General features: G+C 46.0%; 3 protein-coding genes across 17 annotated transcripts in view; all 3 read left to right on the top strand.

Moving 5' to 3' along the window:
• LOC110536161 (SHC-transforming protein 1) overlaps positions 1–19,259 on the top strand; it is a 39,750-nt gene extending 20,491 nt beyond the window's left edge. For all 5 annotated transcript variants that reach the window (XM_036939542.1, XM_036939552.1, XM_036939546.1 and 2 more), the window contains 10 exons: positions 1,068–1,131; positions 1,950–2,069; positions 2,360–2,413; positions 3,871–3,922; positions 12,233–12,359; positions 12,431–12,581; positions 12,846–12,903; positions 15,268–15,387; positions 15,660–15,904; positions 16,035–19,259. In XM_036939542.1, the coding sequence (XP_036795437.1) occupies positions 1,068–1,131; positions 1,950–2,069; positions 2,360–2,413; positions 3,871–3,922; positions 12,233–12,359; positions 12,431–12,581; positions 12,846–12,903; positions 15,268–15,387; positions 15,660–15,904; positions 16,035–16,163 (1,120 nt within the window). In that variant the 3' untranslated portion in view covers positions 16,164–19,259. The remainder of the gene's footprint in view (positions 1–1,067; positions 1,132–1,949; positions 2,070–2,359; positions 2,414–3,870; positions 3,923–12,232; positions 12,360–12,430; positions 12,582–12,845; positions 12,904–15,267; positions 15,388–15,659; positions 15,905–16,034) is intronic.
• A 2,011-nt stretch (positions 19,260–21,270) lies between these two features.
• On the top strand, positions 21,271–22,921 carry LOC110536166 (lens epithelial cell protein LEP503-like). Of its 2 annotated transcripts, XR_005034377.1 has the most exons (3): positions 21,273–22,270; positions 22,355–22,383; positions 22,602–22,919. XR_005034377.1 is itself a non-coding variant. In XM_036934596.1 (2 exons), the coding sequence occupies exon 1, from the start codon at positions 22,040–22,042 to the stop codon at positions 22,229–22,231; it is 192 nt and encodes a 63-aa protein (XP_036790491.1). In that variant the 5' UTR covers positions 21,271–22,039; the 3' UTR covers positions 22,232–22,270; positions 22,602–22,921. The 2 variants fall into 2 exon arrangements, 1 of the variants encoding a protein (XP_036790491.1); XM_036934596.1 differs by lacking the exon at positions 22,355–22,383 and having other exon boundaries at positions 21,271–22,270; positions 22,602–22,921.
• A 212-nt stretch (positions 22,922–23,133) lies between these two features.
• The window catches only part of LOC110536154 (pre-B-cell leukemia transcription factor-interacting protein 1), a 28,086-nt gene continuing 23,714 nt past the window's right edge, over positions 23,134–27,505 (top strand). For all 10 annotated transcript variants that reach the window (XM_036939517.1, XM_036939525.1, XM_036939524.1 and 7 more), the window contains exon 1: positions 23,134–23,290. In XM_036939517.1, coding sequence (XP_036795412.1) covers positions 23,146–23,290 — 145 coding nt within the window. In that variant the 5' untranslated portion in view covers positions 23,134–23,145. The remainder of the gene's footprint in view (positions 23,291–27,505) is intronic.

The following is a 27,505-nucleotide window of genomic DNA, read 5'->3' as shown; positions in this document are numbered from 1 at the left end:
TTGTATAGGGCTCTGGTTCAAAACAGAGCCATGTAGTTAGAGCTAAGTGTTGTATAGGGCTCTGGTTCAAAACAGAGCCATGTAGTTAGAGCTAAGTGTTGTATAGGGCTCTGGTACAAAACAGAGCCATGTAGTTAGAGCTAAGTACTGTATAGGGCTCTGGTACAAAACAAAGCCATGTAGTTAGAGCTAAGTGTTGTATAGGGCTCTGGTACAAAACAGAGCCATGTAGTTAGAGCTAAGTACTGTATAGGGCTCTGGTACAAAACAAAGCCATGTAGTTAGAGCTAAGTGTTGTATAGGGCTCTGGTACAAAACAGAGCCATGTAGTTAGAGCTAAGTGTTGTATAGGGCTCTGGTTCAAAACAGAGCCATGTAGTTAGAGCTAAGTATTGTATAGGGCTCTGGTACAAAACAGAGCCATGTAGTTAGAGCTAAGTGTTGTATAGGGCTCTGGTACAAAACAGAGCCATGTAGTTAGAGCTAAGTGTTGTATAGGGCTCTGGTTCAAAACAGAGCCATGTAGTTAGAGCTAAGTGTTGTATAGGGCTCTGGTACAAAACAGAGCCATGTAGTTAGAGCTAAGTGTTGTATAGGGCTCTGGTTCAAAACAGAGCCATGTAGTTAGAGCTAAGTGTTGTATAGGGCTCTGGTACAAAACATTGCAAATCACAAAATGTACTCTTTCTAGCTACCTCCTTTTCACATAAAAATGCATTATTTATCTCCAGTTCATATCCCCCAGTTCTCTTTTTTGCCCTGTTCTATTTTGGTCCCTAGCCGCTACCCATTCCGTGTTGGCCAATCTGAAAGGACTGTATAGGTTTAACAGTATTGTGTGTGTGTGTGCCTACCGCCCTCACAACCTCTAAATTAGCATGTTCTGGAATCCTGGTGGTTTCCTTCTGGTTTCTATAGTGATGTTTGTATCCATGGTGAGGATGAGTGTGGTTGTCAGGATGATCAAGTCTGTGTCACATGTTGCCAGATTTCATCTAATCTGCTGCACAGTGTGAAATCCACACAAGTGTGTTACAGAGAGATTCTCACACGTGTTGTTGTTTCAGAGAGGCTATCTCAGTGGTGTGTGAGGCAGTGCCTGGAGCCAAAGGAGCCCAACGCAAGAGAAAGGTACACCAATATACACACACACAGAGTATTATTTATTTATGTGTTAAGTGGAGGGCCGTGGTCAGGGCGTTGTTGGATCTGGATTTAGCTGGATTGACCACTCTGTGGTCAGTGGTACTTCCAGGTAATTACCTCTGTCTCTCTCTTTCTCTCTCACTGTCTCTCTCACACATGTATGAGGGAGACTTGTGACTAAGTTGTGTGTGCCGAGACTAAGCCAACTCCAACTGGGCCGGGCCCAGTCCGTCTTTCTGGGGGAATTCCAGTAAAACTTAAAGCATCCACCCAAACACTACATAAAACAGCTATATACCCAACAGACTGGTTTGGCTAAAGCATGTCTGGCCCTGGGAGACTGTGGGAGACTGTGGGAGACTGTGGGAGACTGTGGGAGACTGTGGGAGAACGTGGGAGACCGTGGGAGACCGTGGGAGACTGTGGGGGACTGTGGGAGACTGTGGGAGACTGTGGGAGACTGGGGGGACTGTGGGAGACTGTGGGAGACTGTGGGGGACTTGACAAGCTTCAGTTGACCATTTGAACCATTGAACAGAGCAGAGTCAGACAGGATCACTGGCAGCCTGCAGCTGTTCTTCTATATACACACTTATACACACACACACACGGCTCAGACATGCTTCTCCCTCTCTATTGCCTTCACACACACACACGGCTCAGACATGCTTCTCCCTCTCTATTGCCTTCACACACACACATTCTTCTCTGTATATTGTACAGTACGTTTACTATGCTCTGTTGTTATCCTTTAGAATATCTTCTGTTTAACAAGAATGTCCCTCCCTCCCCTCCCTCTCCAGCCGTCGTCTCGCTGTATGACGTCCATTCTGGGGAAACGTAACCTGCAGTTTGCTGGGATGACAATCAGCCTGACGGTCTCTACCAGCAGCCTCAACCTGCTGGCCTCCGACTGCAAACAGGTGACACACACACACACAAGCACTTTCGGGCATGGATCCTGAATGAGTGTTTGTTGTTATTGATTTATCTGGGTTTGTTATTACAGACTGTTACATGGTGTTAATTACATCATCCAGTCAGTTAGATATTTAGTATACACTATATCTAACTGTCAGTGGAACCAACCCATACTGCTGAATGGAGAAACATGATTTCTCTCTCTCTCCACCTCGACAACTCAACTCTTTATCATGCTAAAATATCTCTCTTTTTCTTTCTTTCTCTTCTCTCTTTCTCTCTCTTTTCACAGATAATTGCAAATCATCACATGCAGTCCATCTCTTTCGCTTCTGGAGGAGACCCAGTGAGTCATACAGCCCTCTCCCTCGCTCACCTCACTATCCATCCTCTATACCCACTCTATTCATTGCTCTGCCTCTGCCCACCCATCTAGTCCTCTATGCCTCTCTCTCTCCCTGCTTCACTCTGTCCATCCATCTACTCCTCTATGCCTCTCTCTCTCTCTCTCTCTGCTTCACTCTGTCCATCCATCTACTCCTCTATGCCTCTCTCTCTCTCTCTCTCTCTGCTTCACTCTGTCCATCCATCTACTCCTCTATGCCTCTCTCTCTCTCTCTCTCTCTCTGCTTCACTCTGTCCATCTACTCCTCTCTCTCTCTCTCTCTCTGCTTCACTCTGTCCATCTACTCCTCTCTCTCTCTCTCTCTGCTTCACTCTGTCCATCTACTCCTCTCTCTCTCTCTCTCTGCTTCACTCTGTCCATCTACTCCTCTCTCTCTCTCTCTCTCTGCTTCACTCTGTCCATCTACTCCTCTCTCTCTCTCTCTCTGCTTCACTCTGTCCATCTACTCCTCTCTCTCTCTCTCTCTCTGCTTCACTCTGTCCATCTACTCCTCTCTCTCTCTCTCTCTCTGCTTCACTCTGTCCATCTACTCCTCTCTATCTCTCTCTCTCTGCTTCACTCTGTCCATCTACTCCTCTCTCTCTCTCTCTCTCTGCTTCACTCTGTCCATCTACTCCTCTCTCTCTCTCTCTCTGCTTCACTCTGTCCATCTACTCCTCTCTCTCTCTCTCTCTGCTTCACTCTGTCCATCTACTCCTCTCTCTCTCTCTCTGCTTCACTCTGTCCATCTACTCCTCTCTCTCTCTCTCTCTGCTTCACTCTGTCCATCTACTCCTCTCTCTCTCTCTCTCTGCTTCACTCTGTCCATCTACTACTCTTCATCCACGTCAGTGTGACTCCCTACTTCTCTTCCTCTGGCATGTAATTCTTTCTTTTCCAGCTCTTCCTCTCTAGATCATTGTGTGTTAATAGCTCTTCCTCTCTAGATCATTGTGTGTTAATAGCTCTTCCTCCTCTCTAGATCATTGTGTGTTAATAGCTCTTCCTCTCTAGATCATTGTGTGTTAATAGCTCTTCCTCTCTAGATCATTGTGTGTTAATAGCTCTTCCTCCTCTCTAGATCATTGTGTGTTAATAGCTCTTCCTCTCTAGATCATTGTGTGTTAATAGCTCTTCCTCCTCTCTAGATCATTGTGTGTTAATAGCTCTTCCTCCTCTCTAGATCATTGTGTGTTAATAGCTCTTCCTCTCTAGATCATTGTGCGTTAATAGCTCTTCCTCCTCTCTAGATCATTGTGTGTTAATAGCTCTTCCGACTAAATGTCTTTGCTTCCTTCTCTCTTCCGACTCACCCACTCTCCCCTTTTCTCCTCACCCTCTCCATATTTCCCTCTCATTTACCCCTCCCACCCTCTCTTCCTCCTCCCCATCCCCCTCTTCTCTTTTCTCTCCCTCAGGACACAGCAGAGTATGTAGCATACGTGGCCAAAGACCCAGTCAACCAGAGAGGTGAGACTCAATGTCATCCCTCCAATAGATTTATCCAGCAGCACATCCAGTCCTTGTTCAGTACCTTACATCAATGTCATCCCTCCAATAGATTTATCCAGCAGCACATCCAGTCGTTGTTCAGTACCTTACATCAATGTCATCCGTCCAATAGATTTACCCAGCAGCACATCCAGTCCTTGTTCAGTACCTTACATCAATGGCATCCCTCCAATAGATTATCCAGCAGCACATCCAGTCCTTGTTCAGTACCTTACATCAATGTCATCCCTCCAATAGATTTATCCAGCAGCACATCCAGTCCTTGTTCAGTACCTTACATCAATGTCATCCCTCCAATAGATTTATCCAGCAGCACATCCAGTCCTTGTTCAGTACCTTACATCAATGTCATCCCTCCAATAGATTTATCCAGCAGCACATCCAGTCCTTGTTCAGTACCTTACATCAATGTCATCCTTCCAATAGATTTATCCAGCACCACATCCAGTCCTTGTTCAGTACCTTACATCAATGTCATCCCTCCAATAGATTTATCCAGCAGCACATCCAGTCCTTGTTCAGTACCTTACATCAATGTCATCCTTCCAATAGATTTATCCAGCAGCACATCCAGTCCTTGTTCAGTACCTTACATCAATGTCATCCCTCCAATAGATTTATCCAGCAGCACATCCAGTCCTTGTTCAGTACCTTACATCAATGTCATCCCTCCAATAGATTTATCCAGCAGCACATCCAGTCCTTGTTCAGTACCTTACATCAATGTCATTCCTCCAATAGATTTATCCAGCAGCACATCCAGTCCTTGTTCAGTACCTTACATCAATGTCATCCCTCCAATAGATTTATCCAGCAGCACATCCAGTCCTTGTTCAGTACCTTGCATCAATGTCATCCCTCCAATAGATTTATCCAGCAGCACATCCAGTCCTTGTTCAGTACCTTACATCAATGTCATCCCTCCAATAGATTTATCCAGCAGCACATCCAGTCCTTGTTCAGTACCTTACCTCAATGTCATCCCTCCAATAGATTTATCCAGCAGCACATCCAGTCCTTGTTCAGTACCTTACATCAATGTCATCCCTCCAATAGATTTATCCAGCAGCACATCCAGTCCTTGTTCAGTACCTTACATCAATGTCATCCCTCCAATAGATTTATCCAGCAGCACATCCAGTCCTTGTTCAGTACCTTACATCAATGTCATCCCTCCAATAGATTTATCCAGCAGCACATCCAGTCCTTGTTCAGTACCTTACCTCAATGTCATCCCTCCAATAGATTTATCCAGCAGCACATCCAGTCCTTGTTCAGTACCTTACCTCAATGTCATCCCTCCAATAGATTTATCCAGCAGCACATCCAGTCCTTGTTCAGTACCTTACATCAATGTCATCCCTCCAATAGATTTATCCAGCAGCACATCCAGTCCATGTTCAGTACCTTACATCAATGTCATCCCTCCAATAGATTTATCCAGCAGCACATCCAGTCCTTGTTCAGTACCTTACCTCAATGTCATCCCTCCAATAGATTTATCCAGCAGCACATCCAGTCCTTGTTCAGTACCTTACATCAATGTCATCCCTCCAATAGATTTATCCAGCAGCACATCCAGTCCTTGTTCAGTACCTTACCTCAATGTCATCCCTCCAATAGATTTATCCAGCAGCACATCCAGTCCTTGTTCAGTACCTTACATCAATGTCATCCCTCCAATAGATTTATCCAGCAGCACATCCAGTCCTTGTTCAGTACCTTACATCATCACCCTCCAATAGATTTATCCAGCAGCACATCCAGTCCTTGTTCAGTACCTTACATCAATGTCATCCCTCCAATAGATTTATCCAGCAGCACATCCAGTCCTTGTTCAGTACCTTACATCAATGTCATCCCTCCAATAGATTTATCCAGCAGCACATCCAGTCCTTGTTCAGTACCTTACATCAATGTCATCCCTCCAATAGATTTATCCAGCAGCACATCCAGTCCTTGTTCAGTACCTTACATCAATGGCATCCCTCCAATAGATTTATCCAGCAGCACATCCAGTCCTTGTTCAGTACCTTACATCAATGTCATCCCTCCAATAGATTTATCCAGCAGCACATCCAGTCCTTGTTCAGTACCTTACATCAATGTCATCCCTCCAATAGATTTATCCAGCAGCACATCCAGTCCTTGTTCAGTACCTTACATCAATGGCATCCCTCCAATAGATTTATCCAGCAGCACATCCAGTCCTTGTTCAGTACCTTGCATCAATGTCATCCCTCCAATAGATTTATCCAGCAGCACATCCAGTCCTTGTTCAGTACCTTACATCAATGGCATCCCTCCGATAGATTTATCCAGCAGCACATCCAGTCCTTGTTCAGTACCTTACATCAATGTCATCCCTCCAATAGATTTATCCAGCAGCACATCCAGTCCTTGTTCAGTACCTTACATCAATGTCATCCCTCCAATAGATTTATCCAGCAGCACATCCAGTCCTTGTTCAGTACCTTACATCAATGTCATCCGTCCAATAGATTTACCCAGCAGCACATCCAGTCCTTGTTCAGTACCTTACATCATCACCCTCCAATAGATTTATCCAGCAGCACATCCAGTCCTTGTTCAGTACCTTACATCATCACCCTCCAATAGATTTATCCAGCAGCACATCCAGTCCTTGTTCAGTACCTTACATCAATGGCATCCCTCCAATAGATTTATCCAGCAGCACATCCAGTCCTTGTTCAGTACCTTGCATCAATGTCATCCCTCCAATAGATTTATCCAGCAGCACATCCAGTCCTTGTTCAGTACCTTACATCAATGGCATCCCTCCAATAGATTTATCCAGCAGCACATCCAGTCCTTGTTCAGTACCTTACATCAATGTCATCCCTCCAATAGATTTATCCAGCAGCACATCCAGTCCTTGTTCAGTACCTTACATCAATGTCATCCCTCCAATAGATTTATCCAGCAGCACATCCAGTCCTTGTTCAGTACCTTACATCAATGTCATCCGTCCAATAGATTTACCCAGCAGCACATCCAGTCCTTGTTCAGTACCTTACATCATCACCCTCCAATAGATTTATCCAGCAGCACATCCAGTCCTTGTTCAGTACCTTACATCATCACCCTCCAATAGATTTATCCAGCAGCACATCCAGTCCTTGTTCAGTGCCTTACATCAATGTCATCCCTCCAATAGATTTATCCAGCAGCACATCCAGTCCTTGTTCAGTACCTTACCTCAATGTCATCCCTCCAATAGATTTATCCAGCAGCACATCCAGTCCTTGTTCAGTACCTTACATCATCACCCTCCAATAGATTTATCCAGCAGCACATCCAGTCCTTGTTCAGTACCTTACATCAATGTCATCCCTCCAATATATTTATCCAGCAGCACATCCAGTCCTTGTTCAGTACCTTACATCAATGGCATCCCTCCAATAGATTTATCCAGCAGCACATCCAGTCCTTGTTCAGTACCTTACATCAATGTCATCCCTCCAATAGATTTATCCAGCAGCACATCCAGTCCTTGTTCAGTACCTTACATCAATGTCATCCCTCCAATAGATTTATCCAGCAGCACATCCAGTCCTTGTTCAGTACCTTACATCATCACCCTCCAATAGATTTATCCAGCAGCACATCCAGTCCTTGTTCAGTACCTTACATCAATGTCATCCCTCCAATAGATTTATCCAGCAGCACATCCAGTCCTTGTTCAGTACCTTACATCAATGGCATCCCTCCAATAGATTTATCCAGCAGCACATCCAGTCCTTGTTCAGTACCTTACATCAATGTCATCCCTCCAATAGATTTATCCAGCAGCACATCCAGTCCTTGTTCAGTACCTTACATCAATGTCATCCCTCCAATAGATTTATCCAGCAGCACATCCAGTCCTTGTTCAGTACCTTACATCAATGGCATCCCTCCAATAGATTTATCCAGCAGCACATCCAGTCCTTGTTCAGTACCTTGCATCAATGTCATCCCTCCAATAGATTTATCCAACAGCACATCCAGTCCTTGTTCAGTACCTTACATCAATGGCATCCCTCCAATAGATTTATCCAGCAGCACATCCAGTCCTTGTTCAGTACCTTACATCAATGTCATCCCTCCAATAGATTTATCCAGCAGCACATCCAGTCCTTGTTCAGTACCTTACATCAATGTCATCCCTCCAATAGATTTATCCAGCAGCACATCCAGTCCTTGTTCAGTACCTTACATCAATGTCATCCGTCCAATAGATTTACCCAGCAGCACATCCAGTCCTTGTTCAGTACCTTACATCATCACCCTCCAATAGATTTATCCAGCAGCACATCCAGTCCTTGTTCAGTACCTTACATCATCACCCTCCAATAGATTTATCCAGCAGCACATCCAGTCCTTGTTCAGTACCTTACATCAATGTCATCCCTCCAATAGATTTATCCAGCAGCACATCCAGTCCTTGTTCAGTACCTTACCTCAATGTCATCCCTCCAATAGATTTATCCAGCAGCACATCCAGTCCTTGTTCAGTACCTTACATCATCACCCTCCAATAGATTTATCCAGCAGCACATCCAGTCCTTGTTCAGTACCTTACATCAATGTCATCCCTCCAATATATTTATCCAGCAGCACATCCAGTCCTTGTTCAGTACCTTACATCAATGGCATCCCTCCAATAGATTTATCCAGCAGCACATCCAGTCCTTGTTCAGTACCTTACATCAATGTCATCCCTCCAATAGATTTATCCAGCAGCACATCCAGTCCTTGTTCAGTACCTTACATCAATGTCATCCCTCCAATAGATTTATCCAGCAGCACATCCAGTCCTTGTTCAGTACCTTACATCAATGGCATCCCTCCAATAGATTTATCCAGCAGCACATCCAGTCCTTGTTCAGTACCTTGCATCAATGTCATCCCTCCAATAGATTTATCCAGCAGCACATCCAGTCCTTGTTCAGTACCGTACATCAATGGCATCCCTCCAATAGATTTATCCAGCAGCACATCCAGTCCTTGTTCAGTACCTTACATCAATGTCATCCCTCCAATAGATTTATCCAGCAGCACATCCAGTCCTTGTTCAGTACCTTACATCAATGTCATCCCTCCAATAGATTTATCCAGCAGCACATCCAGTCCTTGTTCAGTACCTTACATCAATGTCATCCGTCCAATAGATTTACCCAGCAGCACATCCAGTCCTTGTTCAGTACCTTACATCATCACCCTCCAATAGATTTATCCAGCAGCACATCCAGTCCTTGTTCAGTACCTTACATCAATGTCATCCCTCCAATAGATTTATCCAGCAGCACATCCAGTCCTTGTTCAGTACCTTACATCAATGTCATCCCTCCAATAGATTTACCCAGCAGCACATCCAGTCCTTGTTCAGTACTTTACATCAATGTCATCCCTTCAATAGATTTATCCAGCAGCACATCCAGTCCTTGTTCAGTACCTTACATCAATGTCATCCCTCCAATAGATTTATCCAGCAGCACATCCAGTCCTTGTTCAGTACCTTACATCAATGGCATCCCTCCAATAGATTTATCCAGCAGCACATCCAGTCCTTGTTCAGTACCTTGCATCAATGTCATCCCTCCAATAGATTTATCCAGCAGCACATCCAGTCCTTGTTCAGTACCTTACATCAATGGCATCCCTCCAATAGATTTATCCAGCAGCACATCCAGTCCTTGTTCAGTACCTTACATCAATGTCATCCCTCCAATAGATTTATCCAGCAGCACATCCAGTCCTTGTTCAGTACCTTACATCAATGTCATCCCTCCAATAGATTTATCCAGCAGCACATCCAGTCCTTGTTCAGTACCTTACATCATCACCCTCCAATAGATTTATCCAGCAGCACATCCAGTCCTTGTTCAGTACCTTACATCAATGTCATCCCTCCAATAGATTTATCCAGCAGCACATCCAGTCCTTGTTCAGTACCTTACCTCAATGTCATCCCTCCAATAGATTTATCCAGCAGCACATCCAGTCCTTGTTCAGTACCTTACATCATCACCCTCCAATAGATTTATCCAGCAGCACATCCAGTCCTTGTTCAGTACCTTACATCAATGTCATCCCTCCAATATATTTATCCAGCAGCACATCCAGTCCTTGTTCATTACCTTACATCAATGGCATCCCTCCAATAGATTTATCCAGCAGCACATCCAGTCCTTGTTCAGTACCTTGCATCAATGTCATCCCTCCAATAGATTTATCCAGCAGCACATCCAGTCCTTGTTCAGTACCTTACATCAATGGCATCCCTCCAATAGATTTATCCAGCAGCACATCCAGTCCTTGTTCAGTACCTTACATCAATGTCATCCCTCCAATAGATTTATCCAGCTGCACATCCAGTCCTTGTTCAGTACCTTACATCAATGTCATCCCTCCAATAGATTTATCCAGCAGCACATCCAGTCCTTGTTCAGTACCTTACATCAATTTCATCCCTCCAATAGATTTATCCAGCAGCACATCCAGTCCATGTTCAGTACCTTACATCAATGTCATCCCTCCAATAGATTTATCCAGCAGCACATCCAGTCCTTGTTCAGTACCTTACCTCAATGTCATCCCTCCAATAGATTTATCCAGCAGCACATCCAGTCCTTGTTCAGTACCTTACATCAATGTCATCCCTCCAATAGATTTATCCAGCAGCACATCCAGTCCTTGTTCAGTACCTTACCTCAATGTCATCCCTCCAATAGATTTATCCAGCAGCACATCCAGTCCTTGTTCAGTACCTTACATCAATGTCATCCCTCCAATAGATTTATCCAGCAGCACATCCAGTCCTTGTTCAGTACCTTACATCATCACCCTCCAATAGATTTATCCAGCAGCACATCCAGTCCTTGTTCAGTACCTTACATCAATGTCATCCCTCCAATAGATTTATCCAGCAGCACATCCAGTCCTTGTTCAGTACCTTACATCAATGTCATCCCTCCAATAGATTTATCCAGCAGCACATCCAATCCTTGTTCAGTACCTTACATCAATGTCATCCCTCCAATAGATTTATCCAGCAGCACATCCAGACCTTGTTCAGTACCTTACATCATCACCCTCCAATAGATTTATCCAGCAGCACATCCAGTCCTTGTTCAGTACCTTACATCAATGTCATCCCTCCAATAGATTTATCCAGCAGCACATCCAGTCCTTGTTCAGTACCTTACATCAATGGCATCCCTCCAATAGATTTATCCAGCAGCACATCCAGTCCTTGTTCAGTACCTTACATCAATGTCATCCCTCCAATAGATTTATCCAGCAGCACATCCAGTCCTTGTTCAGTACCTTACATCAATGTCATCCCTCCAATAGATTTATCCAGCAGCACATCCAGTCCTTGTTCAGTACCTTACATCAATGTCATTCCTCCAATAGATTTATCCAGCAGCACATCCAGTCCTTGTTCAGTACCTTACATCAATGTCATCCCTCCAATAGATTTATCCAGCAGCACATCCAGTCCTTGTTCAGTACCTTACATCAATGTCATCCCTCCAATAGATTTATCCAGCAGCACATCCAGTCCTTGTTCAGTACCTTACATCATCACCCTCCAATAGATTTATCCAGCAGCACATCCAGTCCTTGTTCAGTACCTTACATCAATGTCATCCCTCCAATAGATTTATCCAGCAGCACATCCAGTCCTTGTTCAGTACCTTACATCAATGTCATCCCTCCAATAGATTTATCCAGCAGCACATCCAGTCCTTGTTCATTACCTTACATCAATGTCATCCCTCCAATAGATTTATCCAGCAGCACATCCAGTCCTTGTTCAGTACCTTACATCAATGTCATCCCTCCAATAGATTTATCCAGCAGCACATCCAGTCCTTGTTCAGTACCTTACATCAATGTCATCCCTCTACTTTGTTGCTTTTATGTATTTTGTTTTGTTGCTTTGTCTGCATGCTACGTGTTGCTTGTCCTATATTATTCTGCGTGTGCTCACTGCTCACTGCTCATTGATTGTCTATATTGTAATTGTTTTTAATAACCTGCCCAGGGACTGCAGTTGAAAATTAGCCAGCTGGCTAAAACCGGCACTTTTACTGAAACATTGCACTGTCCCTGTAAAAATAAACACAAACTCAATATATTTATCCAGCAGCACATCAAATCCCTGTTCAGTACCTTTCTTTGGACAGCGAGGCAGTGCCAATATTCTGTTTCCTTTCCTCTGTTGTTTACCCTCCTCTCTGCTTCTTTTCTGTGCAGCGTGTCATATCCTGGAGTGTTCGGAGGGCTTGGCCCAGGAAGTCATCAGTACTATAGGGCAGGCCTTCGAACTACGCTTCAAACAGTACCTGAAGAACCCCCCCAAACTGGTCACCCCCCATGACAGGTGTGTGTGTGTGTGTGTGTGTGTGTGTGTGTTTCTCACTCCTGAGTTACAACTCCTCTCCCCTTTCTCAGGATGGCTCCGTTTGATGGCTCAGCGTGGGAGGAAGAGGAAGATGAGGGAGCACCGCCCCCTGCAGATGTTCCGTACTATAATAACTTCCCCGGGAAACAACCTCCTCCTGGGGGACTGGTGGACATGAGGGCCCGCCCTGGGGCTACGCTGGTGAGATGGAGATATATACACACACACACACACACACACACACACACACACATCAAGTAATTGTTAGTCCATTGTATTGAATCCAGACTGCTGGGCTAATCATCTGACCCAGTCTCACTCTCACATCACAGCAGGCCTTAGTCTTCCACTCTCTCTGGCGCTCTCCTTATTCACCTCAGTGTGTGTGTGTGTGTGTCGTCAGTTGGTCAGTGTAATGTATGTTTTTCCATCTGTATCTTAATTGCTTCTGGTGTGTCTTTTCAGCCCTATGGACAGCCGGGTCAGAATGATATTCACAAGCAGCCGCTTCCCCCTCTACCAAGTGAGCAATCTCTCTCACTCACTCACTCACTCACACACACAGCTAAAGGATATGAGGTGACACAATACAATGACTTGCAGTGAGAGGAAATGAGTCAGATTGACCTTGTGTGTGTTGCTCTAGGACAGTGTGTGTTACTCTCGGACAGTGTGTGTTACTCTAGGACAGTGTGTGTTGCTCTAGGACAGTGTGTGTGTTGCTCTAGGACAGTGTGTGTGTTGCTCTAGGACAGTGTGTGTGTTGCTCTCGGACAGTGTTTGTGTTGCTCTCGGACAGTGTGTGTTGCTCTCGGACAGTGTGTGTTGCTCTCGGACAGTGTGTGTTGCTGTCGGACAGTGTGTGTTGCTCTCGGACAGTGTGTGTTGCTCTCGGACAGTGTGTGTTGCTCTCGGACAGTGCGTGTTGCTCTCGGACAGTGCGTGTTTCTCTCGGACAGTGTGTGTGTTGCTCTCGGATAGTGCGTGTTGCTCTCGGACAGTGCGTGTTGCTCTCGGACAGTGCGTGTTGCTCTCGGACAGTGCGTGTTGCTCTCGGACAGTGCGTGTGTTGCTCTCGGACAGTGCGTGTGTTGCTCTAGGACAGTGTGTGTGTTGCTCTCGGACAGTGTGTGTTGCTCTCGGACAGTGTGTGTTGCTCTAGGACAGTGTGTGTGTTGCTCTCGGACAGTGTGTGTGTTGCTCTCGGACAGTGCGTGTTGCTCTCGGACAGTGCGTGTTGCTCTCGGACAGTGCGTGTTGCTCTCGGACAGTGTGCGTGTTGCTCTCGGACAGTGTGCGTGTTGCTCTAGGACAGTGTGCGTGTTGCTCTAGGACAGTGTGCGTGTTGCTCTAGGACAGTGTGCGTGTTGCTCTAGGACAGTGTGCGTGTTGCTCTAGGACAGTGTGCGTGTTGCTCTAGGACAGTGTGTGTTGCTCTCGGACAGTGTGCGTGTTGCTCTCGGACAGTGTGCGTGTTGCTCTAGGACAGGGCGTGTTGCTCTAGGACAGTGCGTGTTGCTCTCGGACAGTGCGTGTTGCTCTCGGACAGTGCGTGTTGCTCTAGGACAGTGCGTGTTGCTCTAGGACAGTGCGTGTTGCTCTAGGACAGTGTGTGTGTTGCTCTCGGACAGTGTGTGTGTTGCTCTCGGACAGTGTGTGTGTCAACTGGTCTCTGTGTTCCCATAGGGGTGTTGTGACGTGAATACCATTAATGCTATGACAATTATTTAATAAAATCAATTTACTACGTTTAAATGATTATGTGATTAAATTAATGACGTAACAATTAACTCATTAGCAATCTTGGGGCACCACAGAAAAAGTTTGAATAATATCAGAATATACCTATATCATATTAGTCATCCATGAATTATTATTACCTCATATCAGTCTCATTCTGAACACCGTTGACTTGCACCAACCCTAGTCTGCATGATGATTCAGCGATACACAAACTGGCTTAATTATTTATTTACTGACTAACTAAATAATCACACAGAATGACATTAACACACACAGGATAGATTATACGGTGATTTCTAACATAATGCAATGAAAAGTCCCTAGTGGACTAACCCGATATGACGGCTGGTTACACAGTGAAAGGGCTGGGGAAAGAGCGGGAGAAGGAGAGACAGAGGAATTAATCTATCATACATGCAGTTGAATAATACGCTCATCGTAAATATGGATATTTAGCACCCTAACACCCGCTCATTCAGATGTAGAAATGCAATGTACATATTTACGCTTTTATGTCTTTGTCGACTCGCTCTGCTGAAATCGCCCAATCCGTCTGTGACGAATAGTTAAACAGAAAGTCTCTGGTTGTGTAAGTCTCTGGTTGTCCACTAGAGGTCACCATGTCCTTAGTAGTTGTAGTAGGTTTCATCTAACTCTAATCTAACTCTAACTCCATCTCCTCCCACTCCCACTGGACTTCCTCTCATCACCATGTCCTTAGTAGTTATAGTAGGTTTCATCTAACTCCATCTCCTCCCACTTCCTCCACTGGACTTCCTCTTATCACCATGTCCTTAGTAGTTATAGTAGGTTTCATCTAACTCCATCTCCTCCCACTTCCTCCACTGGACTTCCTCTTATCACCATGTCCTTAGTAGTTATAGTAGGTTTCATCTAACTCCATCTCCTCCCACTTCCTCCACTGGACTTCCTCTTATCACCATGTCTGGTGGTGAGAAGAATTTCTAAACGGATGCCTCAGATTTATACATCCTGTGAATTATCTGGGTTTTTCTATCTGTGACATTGCAGAACAGATATTCTATTTATCTGTTCTGCTCTAACTGTTTCCCATCCCTGAACACCTCCCAGGTGATACTGACAGACAGTTATGTGATTAAACTCCTCTGATTGGTTGTTTCAGTGGGAGCAAAGGAGGGAGGGCGGGACCTGTGTGATGACCCTTCATACGTCAATGTGGATAAACCCCGCCCCACAACAGCTGCAGCCAATGGCAATGCTCACAGAGATGCGTTCGACATGAGTGAGTCCCAGTTGGCCCTATCAGCTAGAGTCTGTGTACAATACATCAACTGGCCCTGCAGTCTATAGCAGTCACAGATAAGACTAATTAGAATGGTTATCAGCTATATTGCAGTAATTACACTACAGTAGAAGTCATTAGTTTATTCATTTGGGTTTGGACATAGGGGAAATTAGAATATTGTTATCCTGAATGTATCAAGAATGATTCTGGTCTGGTCGTATGGTCTCGCGAAGTCTCTCTCACTCTGCCCTCTCTCCTTCTCCTCTCAGAGCCATTTGATGATTCCCTGGGTGTATCAGGTCTGGGGGTCTCAGCGGCGCCCCCTCTGGTGGAACAGCTGCAGTGCGAGGCCTGGTTCCACGGCAGCCTGAGTCGCAGGCAGGCTGAGAGACTGCTGACCCGTGACGGAGACTTCCTGGTCCGAGAGTCAGGCACCACCCCTGGACAGTACGTCCTCACTGGACAACAGGGGGGTCAGCCCAAACACCTGCTACTGGTCGACCCAGAGGGAGTGGTGAGTTGGGAGGGAGAGGTGTCTGAGTTAGAGCGAGCCACCCGAAGCCTTCCCACTTATCAGCTGTGACGTGATATGTTTTGTTGACCCTCTCTATCTCTCTGTGTGTGTGTGTTGTCGTCCTACTCAGGTACGTACCAAAGACCACCACTTTGAGAGTGTGAGCCACCTGATCAGTTACCACATGGACAACAGACTGCCCATCGTATCAGCAGGCAGTGAGGTGTGTCTGCAACAACCAGTGGAGCACAGGGCCTGAACACACACACACATACAGCAATGCAACACACACTCTCAGAAACACTACACACATAAGCAGTGCTGACAACATTAAGGAAAGCCAAAAAAAACACCTCTATAACTCTTTCTTCCAAAATAATTTGCTCTCTGCTTTTCCTCACATCCTTCTCTCCTCCTGGACGACTCACTGTTACCTCCATGATCCCTCCTTCTGTTCATCCTTCCGTCATCGAGGTCCACTCCCTCCATCCCTCCAAAGAACATGGGAGTAACACCTAGGAACACTTTATTTTCCTTCTCATTGGGACAGAAATTAATACAATTTAGTAAAAAACGGAGCATTATTAATTAAATCATGCCATTGTATCATTTCTGAATGATTCTATCATAGTAAAGGAGGACTATGCACCTTGGAGGGGAGGAGTGAAACGTAGAGAAAGGAATGGAGGGATGGGGGGAGAGGTCTTGATCCAGACATGGCAGAGGAAACCGTTTCTCTCACTGTCACAGAAGCACTCCAAAGACTTGTCTGATGATTGGACTCATCAGAGAGCTCAGACATGGATCCTCCAATCAAATATCAGTGGAACACATAAATAACCAATCATGACTGAGATCAGGCCTCCTGTTAATATGCATAGACATTTTTGTGTCCACACCAATCAGGGCCCTCACTCACCCTCAAGCCACTCCCATTAAAAGACCTTTCATCTTTGACCATTGACCCCCTGAGTGATACCTGGTGATGTCACGGAGGACGTCTCTGTATGCAAAAAGGGGGTTGCTATGCCAACAACCATTTTCTCTGTCTGTCCAAATATGGACAAGGTTTCTTTCCGGCCTCCGAAGGTGGAGTTTGATAAAAGGATGTGATTCATGCCCATCTGACATCCGCCTGTCTGTCTGCATGGGACTGGTCTCCCTGTCTGTCTGCATGGGACTGGTCTTACCTTTCTGTCTGCATGGGACTGGTCTTACCTTTCTGTCCTGATCATGACAAAGAAAGTGGACTTGGTTGGACTGGGGCGGCAGAAACCATGGAGATGACTCCTACACCAACATACAGTGTGCTAGTCTGTATCTGTCATGTGTACTTTCATTGGGAGTATAGTGTCTTTACATAGAGAGGGATGTAGAGAAGACTGGGAAGGGGCAGGAGGGAGATTCCACATCTAGAGATGTCATCAGACCTAGACACGATGTCATCTGAACGAGCTCAAAACCAATTCTACGACGATGTCACAGTCAACCCAAATGCTGCTGTCACAATTTAATCGGTGCTGTGTTGGAATCGTAGTTCGTATTAATGCCAATATTTTCTTGCTTTTCAATGGATTTGTTGTTAATAACTGTTTGCCTTGACAATCTATGGCCATGTCTCTGTCTGGACGGGTGGGGGGTGGAGAGGTTGGGGGGCATACTGGATGAAGTGTGTTTAATGCCGAAAGCATTCGGTCCAGAGCATTCAAAGCAATGAATTTATCTCCTCTCCAAATGTGCTGCAACACTTGGTCAGGAGATTAGCGTTTAGCGTTAGCATTAGCATTAGTGTGTGATGTGTTTCTTCTCAGTTCACTGCAGGGAAAACTGTTATCAGCGCTGTTCACAACGAAATCTGGGAGTTTCGCGAACGTTGGTCAGATGTTGGACTTTGACGTGTTGTTTTCCTTGGAATTAGAAGATAGTAGAGGGAGAGAACGTGGAGGAATCATCCTCTCCCTCCTTCTCTTCATGATATGTTTTGTATCTTTTACTCGTGCCTTGTTTCTTCGATGCAGTCACCTCACTCCAGTGCAGTCTGTCACCTAATGTACTGTGCTTATTGTACAGTCAGTTGATGTACTTAATCCAAATGTAGTGGACTGTTGGATCCTGTCACATGGTCTCTCAGTCCATCAAAGACTCTGCAAAAAGGACACTGACTCTCACCACCCAGGTCCAGTGATGCCAATCCGCTCCTCTATTGCACATTCATTCTTACTTCTTGTTGTTGTCACGGTTGTTTGATGTCGCAGCTCTCATTGGAGGGATTTCCACTCCACCTGTAAATAACATCAAATCTGATTGGTTGGTTTGAGTTATTTGTTCTGAAATGAAAGTCTTTATTGTTTAGATGTTATTAATAACATGGGTGGGACAGAACCAGATACTGTATTTCACATGTAATACCCACAGAATACTTTTCTCTCTGAATCCAATTCATTTTGATTCTAGCTAATGAACCATGTCCAGGTTTTTGAGGGAGGCTGAAACCAAACTGTAAATGTGGAAGTGAAGAGTAAACTGGGATCTGCCACCTGCTGTACAAAATATTTCTGTCTCATCAGTAGGGTTGCAAAATCCTGTGGTTTTCCAGAAATCTTGGTTGGAGGGAGGATTCACGGAATTCCTGCTTATTCGCTTGTGTAATTCTAGGATTATTTTAACCAGGATTTCTGGAAAACTGGGGAATTTGGGGAAAGTTATCTGAATTTTGCAACTCTAGTCATGAGAAAGGGCTCTCTGAACCCGGACAGGTAATTGTTTTCATCTTTCTCATTGTGCTTGTGTGTGTGTTGTGAGAGAGGATGTGTGGATGATCAGAGTTTATGGTTGGGAGTGTAGGGGATTGTGTAGTTCTTACATGGTGGCACTTGTGCTCTTTGCTTCATTCTGTCACAAACACACAGGAAGGACAGCTGTGTTAGACACAGACTGTTTAAGTGACTATAGGTCCTGGATAGGCAACAAGAAAACAAGTATACAAGCCCCAAGGTGTGTGTGTAAAAGGAATCATCTATCCTCTACATAATTTGTGAAACATTCTAGCGTTGTCATTGTTCATCACAGTTGCCTTTTGTTGCATGGAAATCATTGTTTTTACACTTTCTATATTGTTGTTTTGATGTACTTTTTAATTCGAGTTTTGAAAGCCAAAGGGTTATTTTCAATTAGCCTTCACAAATATTGATTTAATGTTTTACTTTTTACAGTTCTGTTGTAATACTCTTGTTCTTTTGGGGGGGAAATACATCTGTTTACACCCGTATCTGAAATCACAGATTGCATATAAATGCATATGTCATGAATGTTTCTTGGTGAGTTTGGCTTTAAAATGCAGTTTCTGGATTTACTATTTGGTCTCCTGTGATGTTTTCTTAAATGTTGATTCATAACTATTAAATAGAACATATCCCCTTTACTTATTTATTCTGCTAAATACAGGTGAAGACCTATATATTGTTTTAATTGAGGTTCTACACTTCGAGGAGACGACCAAGATAATTATGAGAGGACAAGGAAAGAGACAGGATCGGGCAGGAAGAAGTTACTTGAGTTGCCACAGGGGTAGGACGGGGCTTGTTGAGTTGCCGCAGGGGTAGGACGGGGCTTGTTGAGTTGCCGCAGGGGTAGGACGGGGCTTGTTGAGTTGCCGCAGGGGTAGGACGGGGCTTGTTGAGTTGCCACAGGGGGAGGACGAGGCTTGTTGAGTTGCCGCAGGGGTAGGACGGGGCTTGTTGAGTTGCCACAGGGGGAGGACGAGGCTTGTTGAGTTGCCGCAGGGGTAGGACGGGGCTTGTTGAGTTGCCACAGGGGGAGGACGAGGCTTGTTGAGTTGCCGCAGGGGTAGGACGGGGCTTGTTGAGTTGCCGCAGGGGTAGGACGGGGCTTGTTGAGTTGCCACAGGGGGAGGACGAGGCTTGTTGAGTTGCCGCAGGGGGAGGACGGGGCTTGTTGAGTTGCCACAGGGGGGAGGCTTGTTGAGTTGCCACGGGGAGGACGGGGCTTGTTGAGTTGCCACAGGGGGAGGGGGAGGCTTGTTGAGTTGCCACGGGGGTAGGACGGGGCTTGTTGAGTTGCCACAGGGGGAGGATGGGGCTTGTTGAGTTGCCACAGGGGGAGGACGGGGCTTGTTGAGTTGCCACAGGTGGGTCAGGACGAGGCTTGTTGAGTTGCCACAGGTGGGGAGGACGAGACTTGTTGAGTTGCCACAGGTGGGGAGGACGAGGCTTGTTGAGTTGCCACAGGTGGGGAGGATGAGGCTTGTTGAGTTGCCACAGGTGGGGAGGACGAGGCTTGTTGAGTTGCCACAGGTGGGGAGGACGAGGCTTGTTGAGTTGCCACAGGTGGGGAGGATGAGGCTTGTTGAGTTGCCACAGGTGGGGAGGACGAGGCTTGTTGAGTTGCCACAGGTGGGGAGGACGAGGCTTGTTGAGTTGCCACAGGGGGAGGAAGAGGCTTGTTGAGTTACCGCAGGGGGGAGGTAGAGGCTAGTTGAGTTACCGCGGGGGGGGAGGATGAGGCTTGTTGAGTTGCCACAGGTGGGGAGGACGAGGCTTGTTGAGTTGCCACAGGTGGGGAGGACGAGGCTTGTTGAGTTGCCACAGGGGGAGGAAGAGGCTTGTTGAGTTACCGCAGGGGGGAGGTAGAGGCTAGTTGAGTTACCGCGGGGGGGGGGGGGGGGTAGAGGCTAGTTGAGTTACCGCAGGGGGGGAGGAAGAGGCTTGTTGAGTTACCGCAGGGGGGAGGTAGAGGCTAGTTGAGTTACCGCGGGGGGGGGGGGGGGGTAGAGGCTTGTTGAGTTACCGCAGGGGGGAGGTAGAGGCTAGTTGAGTTACCGCGGGGGGGGGGGGGGGGGTAGAGGCTAGTTGAGTTACCGCAGGGGGGGAGGTAGAGGCTAGTTGAGTTGCCACAGGTGGGGAGGACGAGGCTTGTTGAGTTGCCACAGGTGGGGAGGACGAGGCTTGTTGAGTTGCCACAGGGGGAGGAAGAGGCTTGTTGAGTTACCGCAGGGGGGAGGTAGAGGCTAGTTGAGTTACCGCGGGGGGGGAGGATGAGGCTTGTTGAGTTGCCACAGGTGGGGAGGACGAGGCTTGTTGAGTTGCCACAGGTGGGGAGGACGAGGCTTGTTGAGTTGCCACAGGGGGAGGAAGAGGCTTGTTGAGTTACCGCAGGGGGGAGGTAGAGGCTAGTTGAGTTACCGCGGGGGGGGGGGGGGGGGTAGAGGCTAGTTGAGTTACCGCAGGGGGGGAGGTAGAGGCTAGTTGAGTTACCGCGGGGGGGGGGTAGAGGCTAGTTGAGTTACCGCGGGGGAGGGGGGGGGGGGGGGGGTAGAGGCTAGTCGTGCCTCTACATTAAGTGCCAAGGTGTACCGTAGGGTCTGGGGTTAGAGAATGTGCATTGGTGCAGGGTCCATGTCAGCAAATGTTCTATATTCAGACCTCCGGTGAGAACATGTCCTATTGCTGTCATTCACAGAATAATTTCAACCTGGACGATGACCACCACGTAGTCATCCAACAATATAGAAATCAGAATAGTGGGGCTTACTTATTTCAACCTGTTCAAAACACATATTACCAGATGAGAGAAACAATAGACAGTCACACAGTCCTAGACAAAGAGAGGAGGCATATTGTGTGCTTTTACAGTAGAGCTGCATTGAGCAGGTGATACTGGAACTATCCTGGGGGGTGTACCGTAGGTGTGGTGGATAGATTATGCTTTACATAGGGAGAGACTGTTCCAGACTGGCAAAAACCCTAGAGATGCAGAGAGAGCTGGAGGGAGGGAGGGAGAGAGAGAGGGGTGGTGGGGTGCAGAACACACCCAGAGCCAGTGAACAGAATGTTTCATAACCAGGGGTGACTGGTGTGTCTGTGTTCCAGGGTGTAGAAGAATAGAATAGAGAAAGATCAGGAGCTGAGAGAACACCCCCTGGTGTTGGTAGTGTTGATGTCACTATAGGAGGAGCTCTCTGGACAGGAGCTCTCTGTCCACTCACACCCAGTCCAACCCTGGTCTTCTCCTCTTCCTTTCCTCCTCAACTCCTCTGGGATTGACCTGACCCCTACCTATTCCTCTCATCTATCATTTCTTCCTCCTGTCCTCCGTGTGGAGCAGTGACACAGAGCCATGCACCCCCAGCGTCCTCTCCCCCAGGCCATGCCCTCCTCCCTCGGGCAGAACCTGCGTGACATGGCCATGGGCCTAGGCAGAGGGAAGAACTTCCTTGGTGGGAACATTGCCTACGGCTTCATCCAGTCCCTCAAGGAGTGCCTCTACTTCGTACTCTGCTGCTGGTGCATCAAGGAGATACTGGACTGACTGACTGAGACACTACGAGAGGGAGAAAGGGGCACGAGGGTGAGGTTCTCTTTCCTGCGTGTCTCTGGATGTGTTTTTCTCTTCCTCCTCTTCACTCTTTCTCCTCTGTGTTTAACATCTTAGCTGGGGAGAGAAAAACAGTGTGAAGCAGTGTAAGTATGAGTCTTGTCATTACATACAGTAGATACTGTACATAGTTTGACTCCAAAATAGAAGACGTTTGCCAAACTGTTTACTGACAACATAATTTCCTTTCAGCTACGGTACATGTTACCTGTAAAATATTCTACCAAGTATGTAGGACTGTGTAGTATGTTATGGTTTACATGTTGTACTATCTGGCCCTGGTGTGTGGATTTGCTCCTCTTAGTGCCCATGATGCAGTTCTGTATTCCTGTCTGGAGGCTTGGGAAACTGATGTGCTGCCTGGTGTATCAGAGGATCTCTGTTATTCTCTGATCCTGAGCCAGTCGGTCTGGAGACCTGCAGTGTGTGTGTGAAGCGTCGTCTTAACACCAATCAGCTGATCCTAGACCTGTGGAGAAACCAAACCTGTGAGGCAATGGACATGGCTTTTGATGCTGCTTAGGTCACATTTAATTCCAAGTTTTATTAATTTCTGTACAGTCTTAATATGCAAGGAATAAAGTATATCTGATTTTGTTTGTGTGTGCCAACCAGAGTCAGGTGATGTGTGTGTGTGAGAAACAAAAAAGTAGAGCCTGACATCTGCCAATGTCATCATAGTGTCAGGTTGCACCACTCAACATCGGAAAAGCATTGCGTATGGTATATTTTGCATACCCACTCTTATCACCTGCGAGTGTCAATCAATTTGAAAGTGTGCCCATTGAGCGACACGAGAGAGCGAATATCATTGGCGAGATGGGCAAGGAGGGGTGGGACGTCAGAGAATGCCCTTCCCGGTTGGACAAGAGAGCCTGGCTCACGCAAGTGTCAAAGACTCTTCCAAGTTCCGAAGTTGGGTGCATTCAATTAATTTGTCAGAAAGGGATTTACACACAATTGCCATTTATAAGGGAACCACCGCGTTCAGAGGTAAGTGCAGTACATTTTCTAATTTTACGTTAGATGTTACCGTTTCCTGGTTCTCGACTGAGGTTAAAGTAACTATCTGGATTTTTCGGTGGAAGGGATTCAAGTTTTTCATAGTAGGTTGGCAGAAAACAGGTTTATTTTCAACTGACTAGTACATGTTTTATAACGGATGTAGTAAAGTTTCAGTATTATTTAGTTCTATATTGTGTTACCACCGATGGTCACAATGTTTCACTCGATTATGATTTTTTATTTTTCTAAATGGTTCATCAGTGGAGATGCCGTGTGACAGTTGACATTTTAGAGTACACACCTTCTTTGTCGACACTGAGATGGATAACATGCAAATTAGGTGTCAGGGAGCGATGATTCATTGCCAGGCTTAGGTAGGTGGAACACTTGTCTAGTCGATGTTAGGCTGTAAATGTTTAAACAAGGCCAGCAGTGTAGCGTTGTGACCATTTTTGGTAATTTTCTTTCCCCGAGACACAGATAAATATATATAATAGGCTGTTGGCACACAGACGGAAGAAGCATGTGACAACTCAAAAATAAATGTAATTAAAGATGAAAGAGAATGAGAGAATCTCGTTTCAAAGCACATCCTCTATTACCCATGCCTATTTAAGCAAATATAAAGAGGGAAAAGTGCAGTTTGCAGTGGACGCCTGTATAGGCCAAGTGTGCTACCACTGGCGCCGAATGAAAATAGCAGGTTAGGTGAATTAGGTTAAGTTTAGGAAAAGGTTTAGGAGTTAGCTAAAATGCAACTTTTGACTTCAATTTGACAAAAGCTGTATCCCTTCTAGACATGATCCACTTCAGAGAGCGAGTACGGAAGAATGAGGTCTTTCATTCATCTTTCATTGACACCATTTTTACAAATGTTTTTCTTTAAACAAGCTAGATGTATTTTATATAGAATTCTAGGCTACATACATAGGTCTAGAGAACATTTACTATTTACAGTGGCTATTTTAACATGTACATCTTGGTGGGGCAAATATATATATATATTATACCAACAATACATTAATTGCACTATAGTGGTGACAAACAGTGATTTCTTTTCAGCACCGTGGAGTGAATCCTTACCACTGCTACAGTAACAGTATAACTTTAGACCGTCCCCTCGCGCGAACCAGGGACCCTCTGCACACATCAACAACAGTCACCCACGAAGCATCATTACCCATCGCTCCTTAAAAGCCGCGGCCCTTGCAGAGCAAGAGGAACAATTACTAGGTCTCAGAGCAAGTGACGTCACAGATTGAAACGCCATTTATCGCGCACCAGCGCTAACCGTTTCACATCCGTTACACTCACCCCCCTTTTGACCTCGTCCTTTTTCGCAGCAACCAGTGATCCGGGTCAACAGCATCAATATAACAGTATAACTTTAGACCGTCTCCTCGCCCATACCCGGGCACCAGGGATCCTCTGCACACATCAACAACAGTCACCCACGAAGCATCGTTACCCATCGCTCCACAAAAGCCGCGGCCCTTGCAGAGCAAGGGGAACAACTACTAGGTCTCAGAGCAAGTGACTCACAGATTGAAATGCTATTTAGCGCGCACCACCGCTAACCGTTTCACATCCGTTACACTACACCTGGCTATCAGCGGAGTCTCCTCTGGCAGCGACAGTTAATTCAAGCCTCATTTACTGTATTTTATGAAAACATAGCTGATTTGGCTGACTTGCTTAAGGATCAGCGCAAACAAATGTCTGTACATATTTTACCCTTATTTAACCACCTGGCCAAGATAGAAAAGCAGTTCGACACATACAACAACAGAGTTGCACATGGAATAAACAAACATACAGTTAATAATACAATAGAAAATACAGTGTGTGCAAATGAGGTAGAATAAGGGAGGTAAGGCAATCAATAGGCCATAGTGGTGAAATAATTACAATATAGCAATTAAACACTGGAGTGATAGATGTGCAGAAGATGAGTGTGCAAGTAGAGATACTGGGGTGCAAAGGAGAGAAATAAATAAAATAACAGTATGGGGTTGAGGTAGTTGGATGGGCTGTTTACAGATGGGCTATGTACTGGTGCAGTGATCTGTGAGCTGCTCTGACAGCTGGTGCTTAAAGTTAGTGAGGGAGATATGACTTTCCAGCTTCAGTGATAAAAAAAAAATGCAGTTCATTCCAGTCATTGGCAGCAGAGAACTGGAAGGAAAGGTGGCGAAAGGAGGAATTGACTGTTGGGGTGACAGTGAAATATAACTGATGGAGCGGGGGCTACGGTTGGGTGCTGCTATGGTGACCAGTGAGCTGAGATAAGATGGGGCTTCAGCTAGCAGACTTATAGATGACCTTGAGCCAGTGGGTTTGACGACAAATATGAAGCGAGGGCCAGCCAACGAGAGCGTACAGGTCGCAGTGGTGGGTAGTATTTTTATTTTTTATTTTTTTATTTCACCTTTTATTTAACCAGGTAGGCTAGTTGAGAACAAGTTCTCATTTACAACTGCGACCTGGCCAAGATAAAGCATAGCAGTGTGAACAGACAACACAGTGTTACACATGGAGTAAACAATTAACAAGTCAATAACACAGTAGAAAAAAAAGTCTATATACATTGTGTGCAAAAGGCATGAGGAGGTAGGCGAATAATTACAATTTTGCAGATTAACACTGGAGTGATAAATTATCAGATGGTCATGTACAGGTAGAGATACTGGTGTGCAAAAGAGCAGAAAAGTAAATAAATATAAACAGTATGGCGATGAGGTAGGTAAATTGGGTGGGCTATTTACCGATAGACTATGTACAGCTGCAGCAATCGGTTAGCTGCTCAGATAGCAGATGTTTGAAGTTGGTGAGGGAGATAAAAGTCTCCAACTTCAGCAATTTTTGCAATTCGTTCCAGTCACAAGCAGCAGAGAACTGGAACGAAAGGCGACCAAATGAGGTGTTGGCTTTAGGGATGATCAGTGAGATACACCTGCTGGAGCGCGTGCTATGGGTGGGTGTTGCCATCGTGACCAGTGAACTGAGATAAGGCGGAGCTTTACCTAGCATGGACTTGTAGATGACCTGGAGCCAGTGGGTCTGGCGACGAATATGTAGCGAGGGCCAGCCGACTAGAGCATACAGGTCGCAGTGGTGGGTGGTATAAGGTGCTTTAGTAACAAAACGGATGGCACTGTGATAAACTGCATCCAGTTTGCTGAGTAGAGTATTGGAAGCTATATTGTAGATGACATCGCCGAAGTCGAGGATCGGTAGGATAGTCAGTTTTACTAGGGTAAGTTTGGCGGCGTGAGTGAAGGAGGCTTTGTTGCGGAATAGAAAGCCGACTCTAGATTTGATTTTAGATTGGAGATGTTTGACATGAGTCTGAAAGGAGAGTTTACAGTCTAGCCAGACACCTAGGTACTTATAGATGTCCACATATTCTAGGTCGGAACCATCCAGGGTGGTGATGCTAGTCGGGCGTGCGGGTGCAGGCAGCGAACGGTTGAAAAGCATGCATTTGGTTTTACTAGCGTTTAAGAGCAGTTGGAGGCCACGGAAGGAGTGTTGTATGGCGTTGAAACTCGTTTGGAGGTTAGATAGCACAGTGTCCAAGGAAGGGCCGGAAGTATACAGAATGGTGTCGTCTGCGTAGAGGTGGATCAGGGAATCGCCCGCAGCAAGAGCAACATCATTGATATATACAGAGAAAAGAGTCGGCCCGAGAATTGAACCCTGTGGCACCCCCATGGAGACTGCCAGAGGACTGGACAACATGCCCTCCGATTTGACACACTGAACTCTATCTGCAAAGTAGTTGGCGAACCAGGCAAGGCAGTCATTAGAAAAACCGAGGCTACTGAGTCTGCCGATAAGAATATGGTGATTGACAGAGTCGAAAGCCTTGGCCAGGTCGATGAAGACGGCTGCACAGTACTGTCTTTTATCGATGGCGGTTATGATATCATTTAGTACCTTGAGCGTGGCTGAGGTGCACCCGTGACGGGCTCGGAAACCAGATTGCACAGCGGAGAAGGTACGGTGGGATTTGAGATGGTCAGTGACCTGTTTGTTGACTTGGCTTTCGAAGACCTTAGATAGGCAGGGCAGGATGGATATAGGTCTGTAATAGTTTGGGTCCAGGGTGTCTCCCCCTTTGAAGAGGGGGATGACTGCGGCAGCTTTCCAATCCTTGGGGATCTCAGACGATATGAAAGAGAGGTTGAACAGGCTGGTAAT

The sequence above is a fragment of the Oncorhynchus mykiss genome, chromosome 2, assembly GCF_013265735.2.
Source record: "Oncorhynchus mykiss isolate Arlee chromosome 2, USDA_OmykA_1.1, whole genome shotgun sequence".
Classification (NCBI taxonomy): Eukaryota; Metazoa; Chordata; class Actinopteri; order Salmoniformes; family Salmonidae; genus Oncorhynchus; species Oncorhynchus mykiss.
Note: the sequence above shows the minus strand (reverse complement) of the source record. Positions and strands in the feature narration are given on the sequence as shown.